General features: G+C 43.9%; 2 protein-coding genes across 2 annotated transcripts in view; both read right to left on the reverse strand.

The window, feature by feature from the left end:
- Positions 1-20,938, reverse strand: part of DNAJC14 (DnaJ heat shock protein family (Hsp40) member C14) — a 1,080,043-nt gene that overhangs the window by 1,011,249 nt on the left and 47,856 nt on the right. The window lies entirely within an intron of this gene.
- SARNP (SAP domain containing ribonucleoprotein) overlaps positions 1-20,938 on the reverse strand; it is a 75,577-nt gene that overhangs the window by 33,362 nt on the left and 21,277 nt on the right. The window contains exons 5-8 of the mRNA XM_049784090.1: positions 13,423-13,474; positions 12,373-12,446; positions 11,922-11,950; positions 1,760-1,785 (exon numbers count right to left, since the gene is read on the reverse strand). Of these exons, the coding sequence (XP_049640047.1) occupies positions 1,760-1,785; positions 11,922-11,950; positions 12,373-12,446; positions 13,423-13,474 (181 nt within the window). The remainder of the gene's footprint in view (positions 1-1,759; positions 1,786-11,921; positions 11,951-12,372; positions 12,447-13,422; positions 13,475-20,938) is intronic.

Genomic DNA, 20,938 nt, shown 5'->3' on the forward strand with positions numbered 1-20,938 from the left:
GGTTGGCCAGGTGCAAGGCAAGGCAAATGTCCTATACTGTACTATCACTCTGACCCAAAGTCATTCATTCTTAGACATTAACTGCAATAGTTTACTTCCCTTACTTCCCTTTGCTAGCTGTTTTTGCAATGACTGGGGGCTGCATACTTTGTAGTGACCCAAGTAATCCGTAACAGCAGAGCTACCGGGATTCCAGAATGATCATGTGGGGATGTGCCAAGGATAAAATTTGAGGTTTCACAGGCCACTATTATTTGGTTGTCCCCGGGGCTCCTCAATGAATTCTTTACTTTATCGCCTAGTGTGTGTGTGTGTGTGTATATTCACACACATATGTACATATATAAATAATTTATATAACATTTATACATTTATATATTATACATATGTTACATATATTTATATGTTATATGTTTATACTATATATGTATAATATATATATATAAAATCATCACTGCAGCTCTACTATATTCAAATTATAAATCTACTATCAGTACCAAACTCAATTTTCTTCCTTTTTCTCAGAAAACTTGAAAGGACTGATTGTCACTGATTTACACATTAATTCCAAGGAAAGCTACAATTAACTGTGGTTGCTGCTGTCACCGCCACCACCATCACATTACTACTTAGCATATTATAATACTAACTGTAACCCAAAGAGCACGATTTCATAAAGTGAAATGTATTTTTCCATAGCACTTGCTCCTAATAGTCACACTGGTCTAGTAGGTATCACTATTCTAACTCTAACAGACTTTATTTAGTAGGTAATGGGAAAAAAGAAAAAAAACAACAAAAACAACTAGTGCCTACAAAAAAAAACACATGCGATTTCAGTATTTTCCTGTAGTAATTAAGAATGTGACAGGCTGGAGTGTATACAGCAGGTAAGGTGCTTGCCTTGCACACAACTGAACTGGGTTTGAGTTCTTTCATTCCATACAGGTCCACCAAGTCCTGAGTGATCCCTGAGCAAGTCCTGGGCACCAATGGGTGTGGATCCATAACATTTTTTTAATGTGGAACACATATACACAAACCTCATATACAAAGCCAATGGAATAAGCTTTATGCTCAGGAGCCAAAACTAGCAGTTGGGGGACCATATACAGAGCCAGAATAAACAGGAGAGATCTGAGTTTTGTTTGGGCCATACTTGACCCTACTTAGGGGTGACTTCCGGTTCTAAGCTCAGATTATTCTTGGTGGGACTGGGGAACATACGGGATATCAGGGATCGAACTCAGGTCAGACGTTTGCACGCAAACACCTTACCCGCAAAACTAGTGACAGGGCCTCTAGTTATCTGTTTATTTTTTGGGTCACACCTGGCTATGCTCAGGGTTACTTGTGGCTCTGCACTCAGAAATCGCCCTGACAGGTTTAAAAGATGTGATAATTTTCCAGATTTCTCATTACCTGATTTTTTTTTTCCTTTGGTTTTTGGGCCACACCCGGTGATGCTCAGGGATTAATTACTCCTGGCTTTGGGGTGCCATAAGGGATGCCGAGGGATCGAACCGAAGTCCATCCTAGGTCAGCAGTGTGCAAGGCAAATATGCCCTACTGCTGTGCCACCGCTCCGGTCCCCTGATACTTTTTTAATTACAAACTTAAAACATGATAATGAAAAAAAAGTTGTCAAATTTTTATGATCTTAAGAGTTTCCTCTGAACTAGAGAAAAGGAGAAATTCAACTAAAAAAGCTATATAGACTTAAATTTTAGCTCTCAAAATATAAAAGAGGTTTTCTTACCATGGGTTTGGAGTCAGATGACAGTCCTAAGGAAGCAAATAAAAATTTATTTTTAACATACAAAGGTACTAAAAATATTAAAACCAAATTCAACTTACAGAAATAATGAGAAACATGTCCGAATTTGTAACTCATGGGAACAACACTAGTTTATTAGAAAACTGTCTGACAGATCCTCAGAAAGTTAAAACATAGAACTTACCATGTAACCTAGCAATTCCACTCCCAAGTATATATGTAAAAAATAAACATATACTTCCACACAAAGACTTATTATATATATGAATGTTCAGAGCAACATTATCACTAGTAGCTTTTTTGAAGCAAAAATATTTCACCAACAAAAAATAAACTGTGATATAGCTATGCAATTGAATACTAAAAACGTAAAAGAAACTATCTGTGGCAGGGCATGTAGTTCAGCAGCAAAGTATATGCCTTGCAAATGTAAAGCTCTGCTTTAGTCTCTGGCAATTCAATAAATAAAACCAAAAAGAAAAAAAAAGAAAAAAGAAAAACAGACAAAACAACAAAAAGTAGTCCCTGAAGTCTGGACACATATACAACATAGATGAATTCTTTTTTCTTTTCTTTTGAATTTTTGAGCCATACCCAGTGACGTTCAGGGGTTACTACTGGCTATGCAGTCTTGGCCTGGGGGGCCATATGGGACACCAGGGGATTGAACCGTGATCCATCCTAGGTTAGCACATGTAGGGCAAACACCCTACCGCCTGCACCACCGCTCTAACCCCCCACATGGATGAATTTTTACTCTATTAAATTATTACTTTATTCTATTTTACTTTTTTTTTTTTTGGTTTTTGGGCCACACCCGGCGATGCTCAGGGGTTACTCCTGGCTGTCTGCTCAGAAATAGCTCCTGGCAGGCACGGGGGACCATATGGGACACCAGGATTCGAACCAACCATCTTAGGTTCTGGATCGGCTGCTTGCAAGGCAAACACCGCTGTGCTATCTCTCCGGGCCCTTACTTTATTTTTTACTCTATTACTCTATTATTACTCTACCAGTAGTCCTCAAACTATGGCCCGCGGGCCACATATTGCATTTGTATCTGTTTTGTTTCTTCATTGCAAAATAAGATATATGCAGTGTGCGTAAGAATTCATTCATAAGTTTTGTTTTTACTATAGTCAGACCCTCCAATGGTCTGAGGGACAGTGAACTGGCCCCCTGTAGTTTGAGGACCCCTGAATAGTCTATTCTGAGAATAAAAGCTAGTCATAAGAGGCTATATGACTGATTCTATTATATAGCACAAATATAAAAACTGTTAAAAGGTAGATATTTTACATAAAAAATTGGGGGGGGGGCGGAGAGATAGTGCAGCGGTAAGGTGTTTGCTTTGCATGCGGCTGGTCCAGAACAGACCTTGGTTCGACCTCGGTTCGATCCCTGGCATCCCATATGGCCCCCCAAGTCTGAGTGCATAACCAGAAATAGCCCGTGAGCGTCACTGGGTGTGGCCCAAAAATAAAATATAATAATAATAAGAAAACAACCGGGGTGGGGGTGGGGGAGATACCTGGCATTACTCAGGGTTTACTCCTGGCTCTATGCTCAGGGCTCACTCTTGGCAGTGCTAGGGGGCCGTATGTGGTGCTGGGGATTAAACCCTAGGTTTGCCTCATGAAGGCAAGTACCCTACCCACTGCAGTATTGCTCCAACCCTACAAGGTTTTTTTAATGGGATGATGAATATTTTTTTTGATGAATATATCTAAAAATTAAAAGATGGTGTTGGCATAACCTAGTGAATGTATTAGGAAAAAAAACTCCACTGGATTATATGCATTTTAATTGTATAGTGTATAAATGATGCCTAAATGAAGCTGTTAAAAAAAACTCATGTGAGCAAATATAAAATTATTCAAACAGTAAGAAAACATGGATTTGAGTAACATTACAGACCAAATGGATTAACAGACATGTATAGAACATTCTATCCAACATTGATGGTATACACATTCTTTTTTTTTTTATTTTTGGTTTTTGGGTCACACCTGGCAGCGCTCAGGGGTTATGCCTGGCTCTATGCTCAGAAATCACCTCTGGCAGGCACAGTGGACCATATAGGATGCCAGGATTTGAACCACCGCCCTTCTGCATGAAAGGCAAATGCCTTACCTCCATGCTATCTCTCCAGCCCGGTATACACATTTTTTTTGAATTCATATGAATAATTTCTAAGGAAGATCATGTGGAAGATTGTAAAATAGCCACAGTAAATTCAAGATTGAAATCATATCAAGTGCTTTCTCTATCTACATAACTAGGTAATAAAGAAGACAAAAACTGGAAATCCTTGGGAGCTAAAGGGATAATACAACAGGTAGGGCATTTGTCTTACCTGGGCTCAATCCCTGGCATCCCATGTGGTCCGTTCTCCCAAGCACAGCCAGGAATAATTCCAGAGTGCAGAGCCAGATGTTACCCCTGAGCATTGCTGTATGGTCCCCACCCCCAAAAAACAAAACAAAACTGGGAAGCCCAGGAATACACAGAACTTAAAACTACACCCTCCTGAACAACTAATGAATCACAGAAAAAAAAAAAAAAGGTAGACAAATTGCCAGAACTTAGGGAATAAAGCAAAAACAACTCTAAGTGGGCCGGAGATAGCACAGTGACGTTTGCCTTGCAAGCAGCCAACCCAGGACCTAAGGTGGTTGGTTCGAATCCCATATGGTCCTCCATGCCTGCCAGGAGCTATTTCTGAGCAGATAGCCAGGAGTAATCCCTGAGTGCTTCCAGGTGTGACCCAAAAACAAAAACAAACAAACAAAAAGACACAAAGCTAGGATTAAGTCCTGAGCACCAAAGAGTGTGGCCCAACCCCTTTCCAAGACAGTCCATCCCCAATACCTTAAAAATAAAATTAGGGGGCCGGGAAGGTGTCGCTAGAGATAAGGTCTGCCTTGCAATCGCTAGTGTAGGACGGACCTACGTTCGCAGTTCGATCCCCCCGAGTCCCATATGGTCCCCCCAAGCCAGGGGCGATTTCTGAGCGCATAGCCAGAAGTTACCCCTGAGCGTCAAACGGGTATGGCCCAAAAACCAAAAATAAAAAAAATAAATAAAATTAGGGGTATGAGAGATAGTACAGAGAGCAAGGAACTTGCCTCACACATGGCTGATGCCAGTTTGATTCCTATAATCCCATATGGTCAGACAAACCTCGTCAAGAGTGACTCGACAAGAGTCAGAAGTCCCAAAAAAAAAAAAAAAAAAAAAGAGTCAGAAGTCCTGAGGACCACTGGATCTGACCGAAACAAACAAAGTAAAAAGCCCAAGAAAAAAGAGGGCTAAAGCAATAGCATAGAGGTAGAGCACTTGCCTTACAGGCAGTCAATCCAGGTTTGATTCCCTGGCATCCTATATGGTTCTCTGAGTTCCACCAGGAATGACCCCTAAGTTGAAGCCAGGAATAAGCCCTAAGCACCAGAGTGTAGCCCCCAAACCAAGAAGAAAAATGAATTCAAAATTTTAAAACAGGGAACAGAGCAATAGTATAGAGAGGAGGGTGCACAAGGCTGACCTGGATTCTATCCCCACCAGCCCATATGATTCCCCCAGCACAGCCAAAAGTGATTCCTTTTTGTTTTGTTTTGGGGTCACATCCAGTGGTGCTCAGAGATTACTCCTAGTTCTGAGCTCAGAAATTGCTTCTGGGGGCCGGGAAGGTGGCGCTAGAGGTAAGGTGTCTGCCTTGCAAGCGGTGCCAAGGAAGGACCACGGTTCGATCCCCCGGTGTCCCATATGGTCCCCCCAAGCCAGGGGCGATTTCTGAGTGCATAGCCAGGAGTAACCCCTGAGCGTCAAATGGGTGTGGCCCAAAAACCAAAAAAAAAAAAAAAAAAAAAAAAGAAATTGCTTCTGGCAGGCAGAGGAACCATATGGAATGCTGATGCTGGTATTTGAACCACCACCATCTGTCCTGGATTGGCTACATGCACAGCAAACGCCCTACCGCTGTGCTATTTCCTCCAGCTGCCAGAAGTGATTCCTGAGTGCAGAGCCAAGAGAAATCTCTGAACACCACCAGCTCAAAACAAAACAAAACAAAAATTTCAGGACAAAGAAAAAAATCAGCAAATCATTAGATCAATTAATGAAAAACAAAAAGGATCCAAATAAACAAAATTGTAAAGGAGGAAATATTACAACTGATATAATAGAAATTCATTGGATTATAAGAAGTTATTAAGAGAGGGGCCGGAGATACAGCACAGCGGTGTTTGCCCTGCAAGCAGCCGATGCAGGACCTAAGATGGTTGGTTCGAATCCCAGTGTCCCCTATGGTCCCCGGTGCCTGCCAGGAGCTATTTCTGAACAGATAGCCAGGAGCAACCCCTGAGCACAGCTGGGCGTGGCCCAAAAACCAAAAACCAAAAAAAAAAAAAAAAAAAGAGGGGCCAGAGAGATAGCATGGAGGTAAGGCATATATATATGCCTTGCGTGCAGAAGGATGGTGGTTCGAATCCCGGCATCCCATATGGTACTGAGCTTGCCAGGAGCGATTTCTGAGTGTAGAGCCATGAGTGACCCCTGAGCGCTGCCAGGTGTCCAAGTGTGACCCAAAAACCAAAAAAAGAAGCTAATAAGAACTATATAAATGGTTGGAGCAACAGTCTAGTAATATGCTGCTTGCCTTGCATATAACTGACTAGGTTCAATCTCTGGCATCCCTTATAGTACTCTGAACAGAGCCAGGAGCAAGCTCTGAGCATTATCAGGTGTGAACCAAAAGAGTAACTATACACAACTGAAAAGCTGAATAGATCAATTATTGGTAAGATAATTAATCAGTAATAAAACTCTTCCAACAAAGAAAAACACGAGTCTAAATGGAGTCAATAGAGAATTTTATCAAACACTAAATAAAGAGTAAAGGCACCAGAAAGAATATAGTGGGAAGGGCGTTTGTCTTGCACGTGGCTGACCTGGGTTGATCCCAAATGTCCCCAGTGACTTATATGAGTCATCCAGGAGCAATTCCTGAGTACAGAGCCAGTAGTAACCCCTGAGAATCAACAGGTATGGCCCAAAAACCAAAAACTAAATAAGAAATGAAAGAATAATACCACTTCAGCTCTTCCAACAACGTTAAATAGAAGGAAATATGCCTAAGACCATTTCACAAGGCCAGTACTCTCCTAATAATAAATTCTCTAATGACTATAGATGCAAGCTCATCAACCCTTATAGTATCTCCCTAGTTCCTATAAAAATTCTGCTCTTGGGGCTGGAGCGATAGCACAGCACATAGGGCATTCTCCTTGTATGTGGCTGACCCGGGTTCGATCCCCAGCATCCCATATGGCCCCCCAAGACTGCCAGGAATAATTTCTGAGAGTAGAGCCAGGAGTAATCCCTGCTTGATGTGGCCCCAAAACAAAAACAAACAACCAAATTATGCTGTTTGATTTTGCAGTGTACTCAGGGCTTAATTCTGGTTTTTTGCTTGGGAACATCTGGGGTGCCAGGGATAAAACCTGGGTTGGCCACATGCAAGGAAACACTCTATTAGTTGTACTATCACTAAAGCTACCCATCCCACTGACTGTGCTGGCATTGTAAAAGGGGTCACACCAGGTGGTGCTCAGGGCTTACTTCTGGCTCTGGCTCGCACACAGGGATAACTCTTGGTGGACTCTAATGCAGAGGACTGAACCCAGGTTGGCCCTGTGCAAGGTGAGCGGCACCCCCTGCTATACTATTGCTCCGGCCCCTAAAGGTTTTTAATAAAATATCAGTAAAGCAAATACAACAGTACATTAAAAGCTGGAGAGGCAATACAGCAGTAAGGAGCTTGCCTTGCACATAATGACCTTGCATATACTGACCTTAGGGGCTATTGCCCCTATAGCAACACCTATAGCCCCTAAGCCAGCCAGGAGTGATCCTTGAGTGAATTAACCAGAAATAAGCACTGAGCAACGCTAGGTGAGGCCACAACATCGATCCCTGATGTTTGGAAAACTACATGAGTGCCAGAGATGGAAACAGGGTCAACTCTGTGCAAGTGCCTGTACCTTTATGCCTCTCCAATTCCAACAGTTTTTATGAAAGCAGGAAAAACAAAGAAAAAGAAAAATAAATACTACTCCTAATATATAATGTCTCCTTTTTGTCTGTTTGCCTTAGCAATGCTGGGGGTCACTTAAGCTATACCTATCCTGAAGGACACTTGAGGACAAACAGTTTTAGGGATCTACTCCTAATCCAAGAACCCTGTGTATGCCAGGTCATGATCCAATCCTTGAAGCTATTTCCCTGGCCCAAAGCTCTTAAAATTTATGGAACCATAAAACTCCCAAATAAACAAAGAAATCCTAAGGAATATAAAGCAGAAGGTATCATACTTTTTGTACTTAAAACTATAAAGCTATAGTGATTAAAACATAGCATTAACATAAAAAGAAACAAGAAGAAAGTAAAACAGAAAAGAGCCAGAAATAAAACCAAACATATAAAGTTATTTGACAAAGGAGATAAGAATACTTAAGGAGAAAAGGTTGTTTCTCTTTAGTAAGTGGTGCTGGGAATAATGTGAAAACATAAACTTGGATTCCTAAATATATTGCCCATAAATCACAAATCTACCATTTGGGGGCTTGACACATAAAGCACAAGCAGAAAACAAACAAAAACAAACAGCCAGAGGGGGGTACAGAAGGTACCCCCTGAGTACAGGAGGTAAAATGCTTGTCTTGCAAGCAACTGACACTAGCTTTATTCTCCACACAGACAGGTTCTGCTTTTTAAATTTTTATTTATTTATTCACTTTTGGGTTTTTGGGCCTCACCAAGCGGTGTTCAGGGATTACTCATTGCTCTGCGTTCAGAAATCATTCCTGGAAGGCTTGGGGGACCACATAGAATTTCAGAAATCGAACAAATTGTGCAAAGCAAACGCCCTACTGCCGTGCTCTCTCCAGCTATTTCTGCATTTTTAGAACAAAGCTAAGAATAGGTTCTGAGCACCAGAGAGTGCTTCTACTAACCATAAATAAAAAAAAAAGTCACACAGACGAAAAGGACTTAAAACTAAAAGCTGGGGCCAAAGCGATAGTACACGTAGCTGACCCAAGATGGACCTGCGTTCGATTCCCGGTGTCCTACACGGTCCACCGAGACAGGAGTAATTTCTGAGCGCATAGCCAGGAATAACCCCTGAGCATTACTGGGTGTAGCTGAAAAACAAACAATAACAACAACAACAAAAAAAAAAAAACTAAGGAGGCCAGAGTGATAGCACAGTGGTAGGGTGCTTGCCTTGCACAATGCTGACCCAGGACTAACCTGGGTTCGATTCCCAGCATCCCATATGCCACCCCCCCTCAGCCGGCCAGGAGTGATTCCTGAGCGCAGAGCCAGGAGTAACCCCTGAGCGCCACTGGGTGTGGGCCAAAAACCAAACCAAACCAAAACAAAACAATTAAAAGCTATTGCACAACAACAACAAAAATCAACCAAGTTAGGGGCTGGAGCAATAGTGCAGAGGTAGGGCGTTTGACTTGCACGCAACTGACCCAGAATGGTCCTCGGTTCGATCCCCGGTGTCCTAGGTGTCCTATATGGTCCCCAAGCCAGGAGCAATTTCTGAGCGCATAGCCAGGAGTGAAGTCTGAGCGTCACTGGGTGTGGCCCAAAAACCAACCAGCAATGCACAAGGAATCAAATGTAGTACCAGGGATCAGAATGGGATTAGATAGGAAAAGCAAAAGAAAAGCATACCAATTCCTGTATTGTATTCTGCCCCTATGTTTTGGGGGCCACACACAGCAGTGTTTAGGACATACTCTTGGCTCTGTGCTCAGGGAGCTCTCCAGGAATGCTAATATGTGATGCTGGGGATCAAACTCAGATCATTTGTGAACCAGGCATTACTATCTTATCTCTCTCGCTAGATATTTCTCTAAAGATATAGGTAAGACCAACAGATATATGAACAGACGCTCACTCAATACCACAAGACATTAATTAAGGAATGTAAATTAAAACCAAATAATCCTCAGGGCCAGAGCAAGTTCAACAAGTAAAGGCGCTAGCTTGCCTTGCACATGGAAAGCCCAGGTTCAATCCCTGGAATCCCAAATAGTCTCCCAGGCTCAGCCAAGAATGGTTCCTGAGTGCAGACCTAGAAGTAATCCCTGTACATCATCAGGTGTGGACCAAAAACCAAACAAACAACAATGAACCAATAAAAAACCTTTACATGATTCCCAACACTACATTCGGTATCCCAGGACTGACCACTGATCACAGAGCCAAGAGTAAGCCTAAGCATAACTCCTCAAAAAATAAAAAAATAAAAATAAAATATAAAAAATAAAATAAGGGCAAAGAGATAGTATTATGGGTAAGACCTTTCACGGCACGTGCAACTGAGTCAAGTTCGATCTCCAGAACCTCATATGGTCCCGAGCATGGTGGGAGAGATCCCTGAATGCAGTCAGGAGTAAGACCTGAGCACTGTTGGGTATGCTCCCCCAAACCCAAAAGGGGGACAGGGGGCAATGCATATGACCTAATGAAGCAAGGCATGTGCTCAAAAGCTGGACCACATTCTCAGTCTAACAATCTTAATTTTGTAATTAGTCCCCTACCATGCCATAGCAAACATTTAGATACAAATTTAATGTGTATACCTCAAATCACTTGCTACAAATGATTAGGCATTTTAATTTTTACTCAAAATCATATAGGGCCAGAGAAAGCACAGACGTAGGGCATTTGCCTTGCATGCAGAAGGATGGTGGTTCGAATCCCAGCATTTCATATGGTCCCCCAAGCCTGCCAGGAGCAATTTCTGAATGTAGAGCCAGGAGTAACCCCTGAGCGCTGCTGGGTATGACCTGGTTTGATCCCCAGCATCTCACATGGTTCCTCAAGTCCACCAGGAGTGCTTCGTGAGTGCAAAGCCAGTTGTACAACATGAGCACAGTTGGAGGTGACCCCCCCAAAAAAAAAGCAAAAAAAAAAAATTTTTTTTTTAATTCAAGAACAGAGAAATACCTTTTTTTTTTTTTTTTTTTTTGGTTTTTGGGCCACACTCAGCGGTGCTCAGGAGTTACTCCTGGCTCTCTGCTCAGAAATTGCTTGTGGTAGGCATGGGGGATCATATGGGATGCTGAGATTCGAACCACTGTTGGTCCTGGGTCAGCACTTGCAAGATAAACGCCCTACCACTATGCTACTTTCTTACAGAAACAAATACAATACACAAAATCCAACATTTTGTGGGCCAGAGCTATAGTACAAAGGTTAAGGCCCTGGCCATACACACAACTGACCCAGGTTCAATTCCTGGCATCTCCTATGTTTCCCAAGCACTACCAGGAGTGATCCCTGAATTCAAAGCCAGGAGTAACCCTTGAACATTGTTCGGTGTGACCAAAAAAAAAAAAACCCTAGGAAAAAAAATTTAAAAATTCGTTGTAGAAATTCTATAGCAATAAAAATATTTTATGCAGGGGCTGGAAGAATAGAACAGCAGTAAGGCATTTGCCTTGCACATAGCCAATCTAGGTTTGATCACCAGCATCCCATATGGTCCCTCCACTCTGCCAGTAATAATCCCCGAGAACTGCCAGGTATGGTCCCAAAACCAAAACCAAACAAACAAAATTTATACGAGTCAAAATCCCAGCAAAAGTGTTAACAATTTATATATATGTATATATTCACTTAGCTAAATGTCTATTGATTATTATACTGTTTCCTATTACTGTTTACTAAAAATAATGCAATGGTAATCCCTATGGATAAGTACCTGTGATTATTCCCTTGTAAGTGCCTAAAATAGACTGCTTAGTTTAAAAGATATTCTTCAACTGTATCACTCATAGTAGGCAGCATAACACTCAACAGGTACACAGGAATAAGATGTTGATTTGAGACAACAAGAAAGGAACTAAATACTTTTCTGAAGATGTCCAACAAAAGGTATTTTCTTCTACTCTCTTACATTTTCAAGGCCTTCTCTAACTTGTCCAGAAGGCTCACCTATATAGTTTTACCTAAAGACAAAGCTCTAAAATGTTTCTCAAGCAACCAAAGTTATCTTAAAGAAACCCTGTTGTTCCAGAAGAGTATAAACGTAATTTTCTCAAAAGAATTTCTGTGCTCATACCTTTTGATGAAACTGAAGAAATTCCAAATCTGTAGAAAGAAAAACAAACTAAATTTGAGGAAGCTGTTCACACTCCTGGTGTCTGTCTTCATGTCAAGTGTACATATGGCACTTCTTGCTTGTGATCTCAGCTTTGCAATCATTAGCTAATTCTAACAACCCCATGAAAGAGGTTCAGTTTACTTTCTTCTCACAAAGAGCTCAGAGAATCAACTAAAAGGAAAGCTTATTAACAGCCAGTTTCTAACATTTACCTATTAATAAACAAAAAGAACAGCCTATAGCTACTATATCCAAATCAGAAGAGGTGTTCTCCATATAGCCAAATAAATGTGAAATGTCTTCAGTGAGACTTCTAAATAAAACAATTATAAAAATAAAGGCTCATCAGCTCCCTACTCACTACATATATACACCTTTATTCTGTCACTATTACAGATTCAAGACTCACCTAGCTGCTCGGGCAGCTTTCTTACTTTCCAAACTCACAGGTACATTAAATCGTTCAGCTCTCTTCTGCATTCTCTATGGAATAGACAAAAGGAAGGAGAGAGAACATTTCAATTTTTGTTTTATATCATTTAAGAGGATATAGCTTTAGAACACTATGAGTAATTTCTTGTCTACACTGAAAATACTGATAATTCTAGAAGAAATCACTATATCCATCCTTAGGTTTAGTTCAAGGGTTCTATCCTGAAAGCAAACACAAAAACTATTTTGCATTCATGTACTCAAAAACAAAAGGAAAGGAATAAAATAAAACCCACATTCTGTAAGAAGTCAAAGAAGACAAAGCTTTGTTTGGTTGACCTTTGAAAAGGGATCAAAGGAACAGTTTGGTTCCAACACTAGTGGTACTATTTCAGTTAGAAACAGGGAAGCAGGGTTGTCCTATGCCATTGCTACTTTAATAGTAACAACAACAACAAAAAAGAGCACAGAACCCCATTGTGAGATTCATGAGACAGAATCCAGAAAAATTTCAACAGCTAGCAAGTAAGAATAACATCTTCCCTTACTATTTTTCAGTTCTTCTAAAGAATGATTATCTCAAACGCTAATCCTGAATTGTAAACATATTAAAGAAAGTTGGTACCCACTAAAAACTCAGTAATAGACACATTAAAATGTAGGTTTTCATAGGTAACTTCCACTATCTTAGTCAAAATATTTTCTTAAGTGTAACTGGTGAGAAACTGTATAAATACTAGAATCTGTCAATACTGATTTATGCTTTAGAGTAAAATATCCAAGAATAAGGTGAAAGAAAAAGATCAATACAGATTTGGAGAGTTAGTACAGAGAGATAAGGTAACTCTTTGCATGTAGATGACCCAGCTTTGATCCCTAATACTACACAGTCCCCACCAGGAAAGATCTCTGAGCAAAGTCAGGACGAGTAAGCACTTTGTACAGCTGGGTGTGGCAAAAGCAAAACAAAACGAAAAAGAGAAAAAAATAAAGAGACTATAATCTTATTAAGGAATAAAACACCAACCTCAGTCTGTGGTATTTCAGATGTAATTTTCACCACTTTCTTCTCTGCTGCCCTAGAAAAAGAAAATTTAAAAATCAGAAAAAAGATCATCTAAAATCAACCCTTAGAACTAAGAATTTACTTTAATCATGTCTTTTGCCCCATATATCTGTAACCCATCCTTGGTGCAAAACCATTTTTATTTCAGTTCCTTGAATTGTCATTAGTAAGTTTGTTATTACAGAGTAAATAAGGCTTAAGAAAGTAATCAACAAAGAAATCTGGTTAAATACACTGAGCTAAATATAGGACACCAGAAAACATTTCGCTTTTTAGGAACCTGAAATTTATTTGTGAATTAATAATTATTGCTCTAACCCTTATTTAAATAGGATATAATTTCTCAAAAAAAAACTTTGGGGGGGGGCCACACCCAGCGGTGCTCAGGGGTTACTCCTGGCTATCTGCTCAGAAATAGCTCCTGGCAGGCACAGGGGACCATATAGGATGCCGGGATTCGAACCAACCACCTTAGGTCCTGAGACGGCTGTTTGCAAGGCAAACGCCGCCGTTATGCTATCTCTCCGGTCCTTAATTTCTCAATTTTGATCGCAACTACTGAGTGTTCTATAATTTCTGGGTTCTTTTAACAAATCTCTCAGTTTTTCACTGGAGTATAGCTTCAGTTGAAATAAAGTGGAACAAATAAAAATGCGAAAGAGGGTATGAAAAAAGGCTAAGAAGAGTTTGAATTAGAAAAACATTGTTAGTTACTAGTCAAAGGTTTAAGAAAAAAACAAAAAAACAAAGGAGTGGGGAACATAGGGGCGGGAGTCAAAGTTCGGAAGTATCCAGGATAAATGGAAGGGCATTAACCTTCCACCAAACAACTCCCATAAAACTGTGGGTCATAACCAGTCTCATTAAGGTCCCTCGTTTAGAGACATGGGCAGCTTTTGTTCCAATATTCCGGACACTTTCCCCATTTGATGCCTTGAAAGGTAGTAATGGTTTAATGGTATTTTCAGAGGAAGCAATTCTAAAACAGGAACTTAACTCTCCTCCTCCCTTTTGTCAAAGGTTCCTTCAAAAACGAACAGACAAGCAGTGGGTGCCCCCTGCTGACCATAACTAAGTCCTACAACATTAATTGTGCTGAGGAAAATTAAAAATCAAACTAGAAGCACAGAACTTCAAGTCAATAATGAAGTAAGGGGATCTCCTTTCAATTACTCAAAGAAGTTAAAAACTATGTCAGAACATTTGAACTTTTGCCTGGTATGTTGGGGGCTCTGGGCAGGACAGCTAGCCATAGGACCCCTGGGCTGACCACTTAGTCCAGGGGAACAAGATTCCCCCACACCAGGCGGGTCTTCAGGGCCACGCCTGGTTAATCGGGCCCTGGGGGGAGGGGGTGAGAAATCCTTCCTAGGCATCCAAAAACCACAGAGGCTCGGCTGGGACCAGAACACTCCACATGCCAGGATTTCGTGGGCTTTTGACTGGTATGATGGGGGCTCTGGGCAGGACAGCTAGCCATAGGACCCTGGGCTGACCACTTTGTCCAGGAGAGCATGATTCCCCCCACACCAGGCGGGTCTTCAGGGCCACGCCTGGTTAATCGGGCCTTGGGGGGAGGGGGTGAGAAATTCCTCCCTAGGCATCCAAAAACTGCAGAGCCTTGGCTGGGCCCAGAACACTCCGAATGCCAGGATTTCTTGGTGTGTTTGCCTGGTATGTTGGGGGCTCTGGGCAGGACAGCTAGCCATAGGACCCCTGGGCTGACCACTTAGTCCAGGGGAACAAGATTCCCCCACACCAGGCGGGTCTTCAGGGCCACGCCTGGTTAATCGGGCCCTGGGGGGAGGGGGTGAGAAATCCTTCCTAGGCATCCAAAAACCACAGAGGCTCGGCTGGGACCAGAACACTCCACATGCCAGGATTTCGTGGGCTTTTGACTGGTATGATGGGGGCTCTGGGCAGGACAGCTAGCCATAGGACCCTGGGCTGACCACTTTGTCCAGGAGAGCATGATTCCCCCCACACCAGGCGGGTCTTCAGGGCCACGCCTGGTTAATCGGGCCTTGGGGGGAGGGGGTGAGAAATTCCTCCCTAGGCATCCAAAAACTGCAGAGCCTTGGCTGGGCCCAGAACACTCCGAATGCCAGGATTTCTTGGTGTGTTTGCCTGGTATGTTGGGGGCTCTGGGCAGGACAGCTAGCCATAGGACCCCTGGGCTGACCACTTAGTCCAGGGGAACAAGATTCCCCCACACCAGGCGGGTCTTCAGGGCCACGCCTGGTTAATCGGGCCCTGGGGGGAGGGGGTGAGAAATCCTTCCTAGGCATCCAAAAACCACAGAGGCTCGGCTGGGACCAGAACACTCCACATGCCAGGATTTCGTGGGCTTTTGACTGGTATGATGGGGGCTCTGGGCAGGACAGCTAGCCATAGGACCCTGGGCTGACCACTTTGTCCAGGAGAGCATGATTCCCCCCACACCAGGCGGGTCTTCAGGGCCACGCCTGGTTAATCGGGCCTTGGGGGGAGGGGGTGAGAAATTCCTCCCTAGGCATCCAAAAACTGCAGAGCCTTGGCTGGGCCCAGAACACTCCGAATGCCAGGATTTCTTGGTGTGTTTGCCTGGTATGTTGGGGGCTCTGGGCAGGACAGCTAGCCATAGGACCCCTGGGCTGACCACTTAGTCCAGGGGAACAAGATTCCCCCACACCAGGCGGGTCTTCAGGGCCACGCCTGGTTAATCGGGCCCTGGGGGGAGGGGGTGAGAAATCCTTCCTAGGCATCCAAAAACCACAGAGGCTCGGCTGGGACCAGAACACTCCACATGCCAGGATTTCGTGGGCTTTTGACTGGTATGATGGGGGCTCTGGGCAGGACAGCTAGCCATAGGACCCTGGGCTGACCACTTTGTCCAGGAGAGCATGATTCCCCCCACACCAGGCGGGTCTTCAGGGCCACGCCTGGTTAATCGGGCCTTGGGGGGAGGGGGTGAGAAATTCCTCCCTAGGCATCCAAAAACTGCAGAGCCTTGGCTGGGCCCAGAACACTCCGAATGCCAGGATTTCTTGGTGTGTTTGCCTGGTATGTTGGGGGCTCTGGGCAGGACAGCTAGCCATAGGACCCCTGGGCTGACCACTTAGTCCAGGGGAACAAGATTCCCCCACACCAGGCGGGTCTTCAGGGCCACGCCTGGTTAATCGGGCCCTGGGGGGAGGGGGTGAGAAATCCTTCCTAGGCATCCAAAAACCACAGAGGCTCGGCTGGGACCAGAACACTCCACATGCCAGGATTTCGTGGGCTTTTGACTGGTATGATGGGGGCTCTGGGCAGGACAGCTAGCCATAGGACCCTGGGCTGACCACTTTGTCCAGGAGAGCATGATTCCCCCCACACCAGGCGGGTCTTCAGGGCCACGCCTGGTTAATCGGGCCTTGGGGGGAGGGGGTGAGAAATTCCTCCCTAGGCATCCAAAAACTGCAGAGCCTTGGCTGGGCCCAGAACACTCCGAATGCCAGGATTTCTTGGTGTGTTTGCCTGGTATGTTGGGGGCTCTGGGCAGGACAGCTAGCCATAGGACCCCTGGGCTGACCACTTAGTCCAGGGGAACAAGATTCCCCCACACCAGGCGGGTCTTCAGGGCCACGCCTGGTTAATCGGGCCCTGGGGGGAGGGGGTGAGAAATCCTTCCTAGGCATCCAAAAACCACAGAGGCTCGGCTGGGACCAGAACACTCCACATGCCAGGATTTCGTGGGCTTTTGACTGGTATGATGGGGGCTCTGGGCAGGACAGCTAGCCATAGGACCCTGGGCTGACCACTTTGTCCAGGAGAGCATGATTCCCCCCACACCAGGCGGGTCTTCAGGGCCACGCCTGGTTAATCGGGCCTTGGGGGGAGGGGGTGAGAAATTCCTCCCTAGGCATCCAAAAACTGCAGAGCCTTGGCTGGGCCCAGAACACTCCGAATGCCAGGATTTCTTGGTGTGTTTGCCTGGTATGTTGGGGGCTCTGGGCAGGACAGCTAGCCATAGGACCCCTGGGCTGACCACTTAGTCCAGGGGAACAAGATTCCCCCACACCAGGCGGGTCTTCAGGGCCACGCCTGGTTAATCGGGCCCTGGGGGGAGGGGGTGAGAAATCCTTCCTAGGCATCCAAAAACCACAGAGGCTCGGCTGGGACCAGAACACTCCACATGCCAGGATTTCGTGGGCTTTTGACTGGTATGATGGGGGCTCTGGGCAGGACAGCTAGCCATAGGACCCTGGGCTGACCACTTTGTCCAGGAGAGCATGATTCCCCCCACACCAGGCGGGTCTTCAGGGCCACGCCTGGTTAATCGGGCCTTGGGGGGAGGGGGTGAGAAATTCCTCCCTAGGCATCCAAAAACTGCAGAGCCTTGGCTGGGCCCAGAACACTCCGAATGCCAGGATTTCTTGGTGTGTTTGCCTGGTATGTTGGGGGCTCTGGGCAGGACAGCTAGCCATAGGACCCCTGGGCTGACCACTTAGTCCAGGGGAACAAGATTCCCCCACACCAGGCGGGTCTTCAGGGCCACGCCTGGTTAATCGGGCCCTGGGGGGAGGGGGTGAGAAATCCTTCCTAGGCATCCAAAAACCACAGAGGCTCGGCTGGGACCAGAACACTCCACATGCCAGGATTTCGTGGGCTTTTGACTGGTATGATGGGGGCTCTGGGCAGGACAGCTAGCCATAGGACCCTGGGCTGACCACTTTGTCCAGGAGAGCATGATTCCCCCTACACCAGGCGGGTCTTCAGGGCCACGCCTGGTTAATCGGGCCTTGGGGGGAGGGGGTGAGAAATTCCTCCCTAGGCATCCAAAAACTACAGAACCGCGCGGGGGCTTACGCCCCCGCGCGTACTTCATGTATTTCATGTATTCAGAATATCCCTTATTCTTATGTTATGTTTTCCGTACACAGAATGTTTATTTTGTATTCTCCCCTTTCCCACACCCCTACAAAGCTCTTTTTCACTCCTTAACTCTCTAACCCCTTCTCAAACATCACTAATCTAGTTTTCTCTTTTTAACTTCAGTAGTGTAGAATCGTAATCACAGTCCAAAGCTGTGCATTGTGTATGACAACCCCAAACTGTTTCAAGATACATAAAATGGACACGTATTTCTTTAGAATATTTTGTGTTTTTTCTCTGACAGCTATAATTCTTACTAAATGTTGTCTTATATAGTGATGATTCTAACCACTTTTTATGTTCTCTTTTTGAGCTGTTTAACAAGGAATTTTGGTGGAAGAGTCCCCCAGTTTAATGCTTATGATTGAATCATGTCAATGGAATCATTGTAATTGTTCTTATGGCCCCCATACGCGCCAATAACACCATGTGGCATTGCTTCTTATTTGCATAGGCACATTAAAATGGGAAAATAGTATAAATACAAATAAGATCCTATCTAATAGAGATTAGAACACACAAACCTTGTAGTGCAAAGGGACCTTACACCCTGAACATTGACATAACGACCTGGCACAGACGTCAGAAGAAAGGGCATATTCCATTCTCCCCTGAACCAGGAAAGCCATCCACGAAACATCCAGGCTGGTCTATAACATCACTTGGAAGCAATCCTCTACCATGGAAGACCTACACTGCTCAGACTTCGACCTGCTCAAAAGAGACTTCCCTTAACACTGAGAAGACTTAACAACAACAACGACCGGCTTACAGGACAGGGCTCCCTGCATTGCCCTTTGATTGTGAGGTGAAAGGAGAGGATGCTCCACGTCCTGACTTCAATGTAAGATATGCAGATTCCAGGATCTTTAATACAGAAACATGATACCAACAACAGAGACTGTGTGAAAAATAAAAGTGTGTTGGCACTACAGACAATGTATTGGATTGGACGATCTAGCTTGCTTGGAGCCTAGACTTGGTCTTGTGCCAGGAAACTTCAGGGGTCTGGTCTCTTTGTACTTAGGCCAAGGTTATTTCTTTCCATGTTCCTCATATTTTGGTGAGCCTATGCAAACAACAATTGCCACTCTAACACCATTCTTACTGTGCTCCTTTAACTCTAATCCTTAAAAAGAACTCACTTAAAATTTGAGGTTAACTTAAGCTAATATGCATGTATATGGAAATGTAAGAAAATACTATGCCTGTAATGTTTAAGGAGTTACGTAAGTTTTATGGCTTTAGATTGCCTTGTGTACTGTTAAGAAATATTATAATGTATTACAATCTGGGGACTTGAGGGACAAAGTAATTGTACATGGATTCTGTGTTATTTATCTTAATGTTCTTTGGCTGAAATTTCAAAGTTAATATATCAGCAAGGGGACTTCTGAGAATTATGTTATGGGTGATTGTCCTTCCACTGTAACTTTACCTTGTCCTCTTACTTTGCACCCTTGTTCTCATAATTAAAAATAAAAATTTAAAAAAAAAAAAAAAAAAAAAAGAACATTTGAACTTTTAAAGATATTTCAAAATACTTCATGCTCCCTGGTCATTTTTCTCCAACCCATTGTCTGAAAAAGGACAATGAAGCCCAATGCCATTAAGTAGTCTTCTCAGAACTGAAGAGATAGCACAGTAGATAGGGCATCTGCTTTGCATGCAGCTGGCCAGGGTTCAGCCCCCAGCATCTCAGATGGTCCCCTGACTTCCTCCACATCCGCATCTCAAAGCACAATTATCATTGCAGTACACCTCCTGGTAGAAAAGGAACTAGAAAGCTTCCTTGTGCTATTCCAACTATTTTAGGCACAATTAAGTTCAAGCAGTATTTACACACACCACACCTTGGATTTCATGATGACTTCCTTCTCTTGACTGAAATGTCTCATTTTAAAGTCACATACAAAATATTCTACATGGGTCGTGGCGCTAGAGGTAAGGTGTCTGCCTTGCAAGCGCTAGCATAGGACGGACCACGGTTCGATTCCCCAGCATCCCATAAGGTACCCCCAAGCCAGGGACGATTTCTGAGCGCATAGCCAGGAGTAACCCCTGAGCATCAAACGGGTGTGGCCCAAAAACCAAAAAAAAAAAAGAAAAAAAAAAAAAAAAGAAAAAATTCTATATGGGACCAGAGCAATAGCACAGTGGTAGGGCATTTGCCTTGCACCTGGCCAATCCAGCATAGACCTTGATTCGATCCCCAGTGTTCCATATCCACACCCGGCGGTGCTCAGGGGTTACTCCTGGCTGTCTGCTCAGAAATAGCTGCCAGGAGCGATTTCTGAGTGCATAGTCAGGAGTAACCAGGGTGTGGCCCAAAAAAACCAAAACAAAACAACAACAACAAAATACATACTGCAGGAACCTAGAACCATTCTGTACATATATTAGTTTAACTACAATCCCTCTACAATGCACAATCAAGGGTGAGAAAGATAACTATAGTGGGCGGGGTGCTTGGGCACTATATGGCATTCCATATAGTTCCCTAAGGCTACCAAGAGTGATTCCTGAGTAAGAGCCAAACAGGAGCAATCTCTGAGCACCACCAGGTATAGCCAAACCACCCTGC

The sequence above is a fragment of the Suncus etruscus genome, chromosome 11 (genome assembly GCF_024139225.1).
Source record: "Suncus etruscus isolate mSunEtr1 chromosome 11, mSunEtr1.pri.cur, whole genome shotgun sequence".
NCBI classification, from domain to species: Eukaryota; Metazoa; Chordata; class Mammalia; order Eulipotyphla; family Soricidae; genus Suncus; species Suncus etruscus.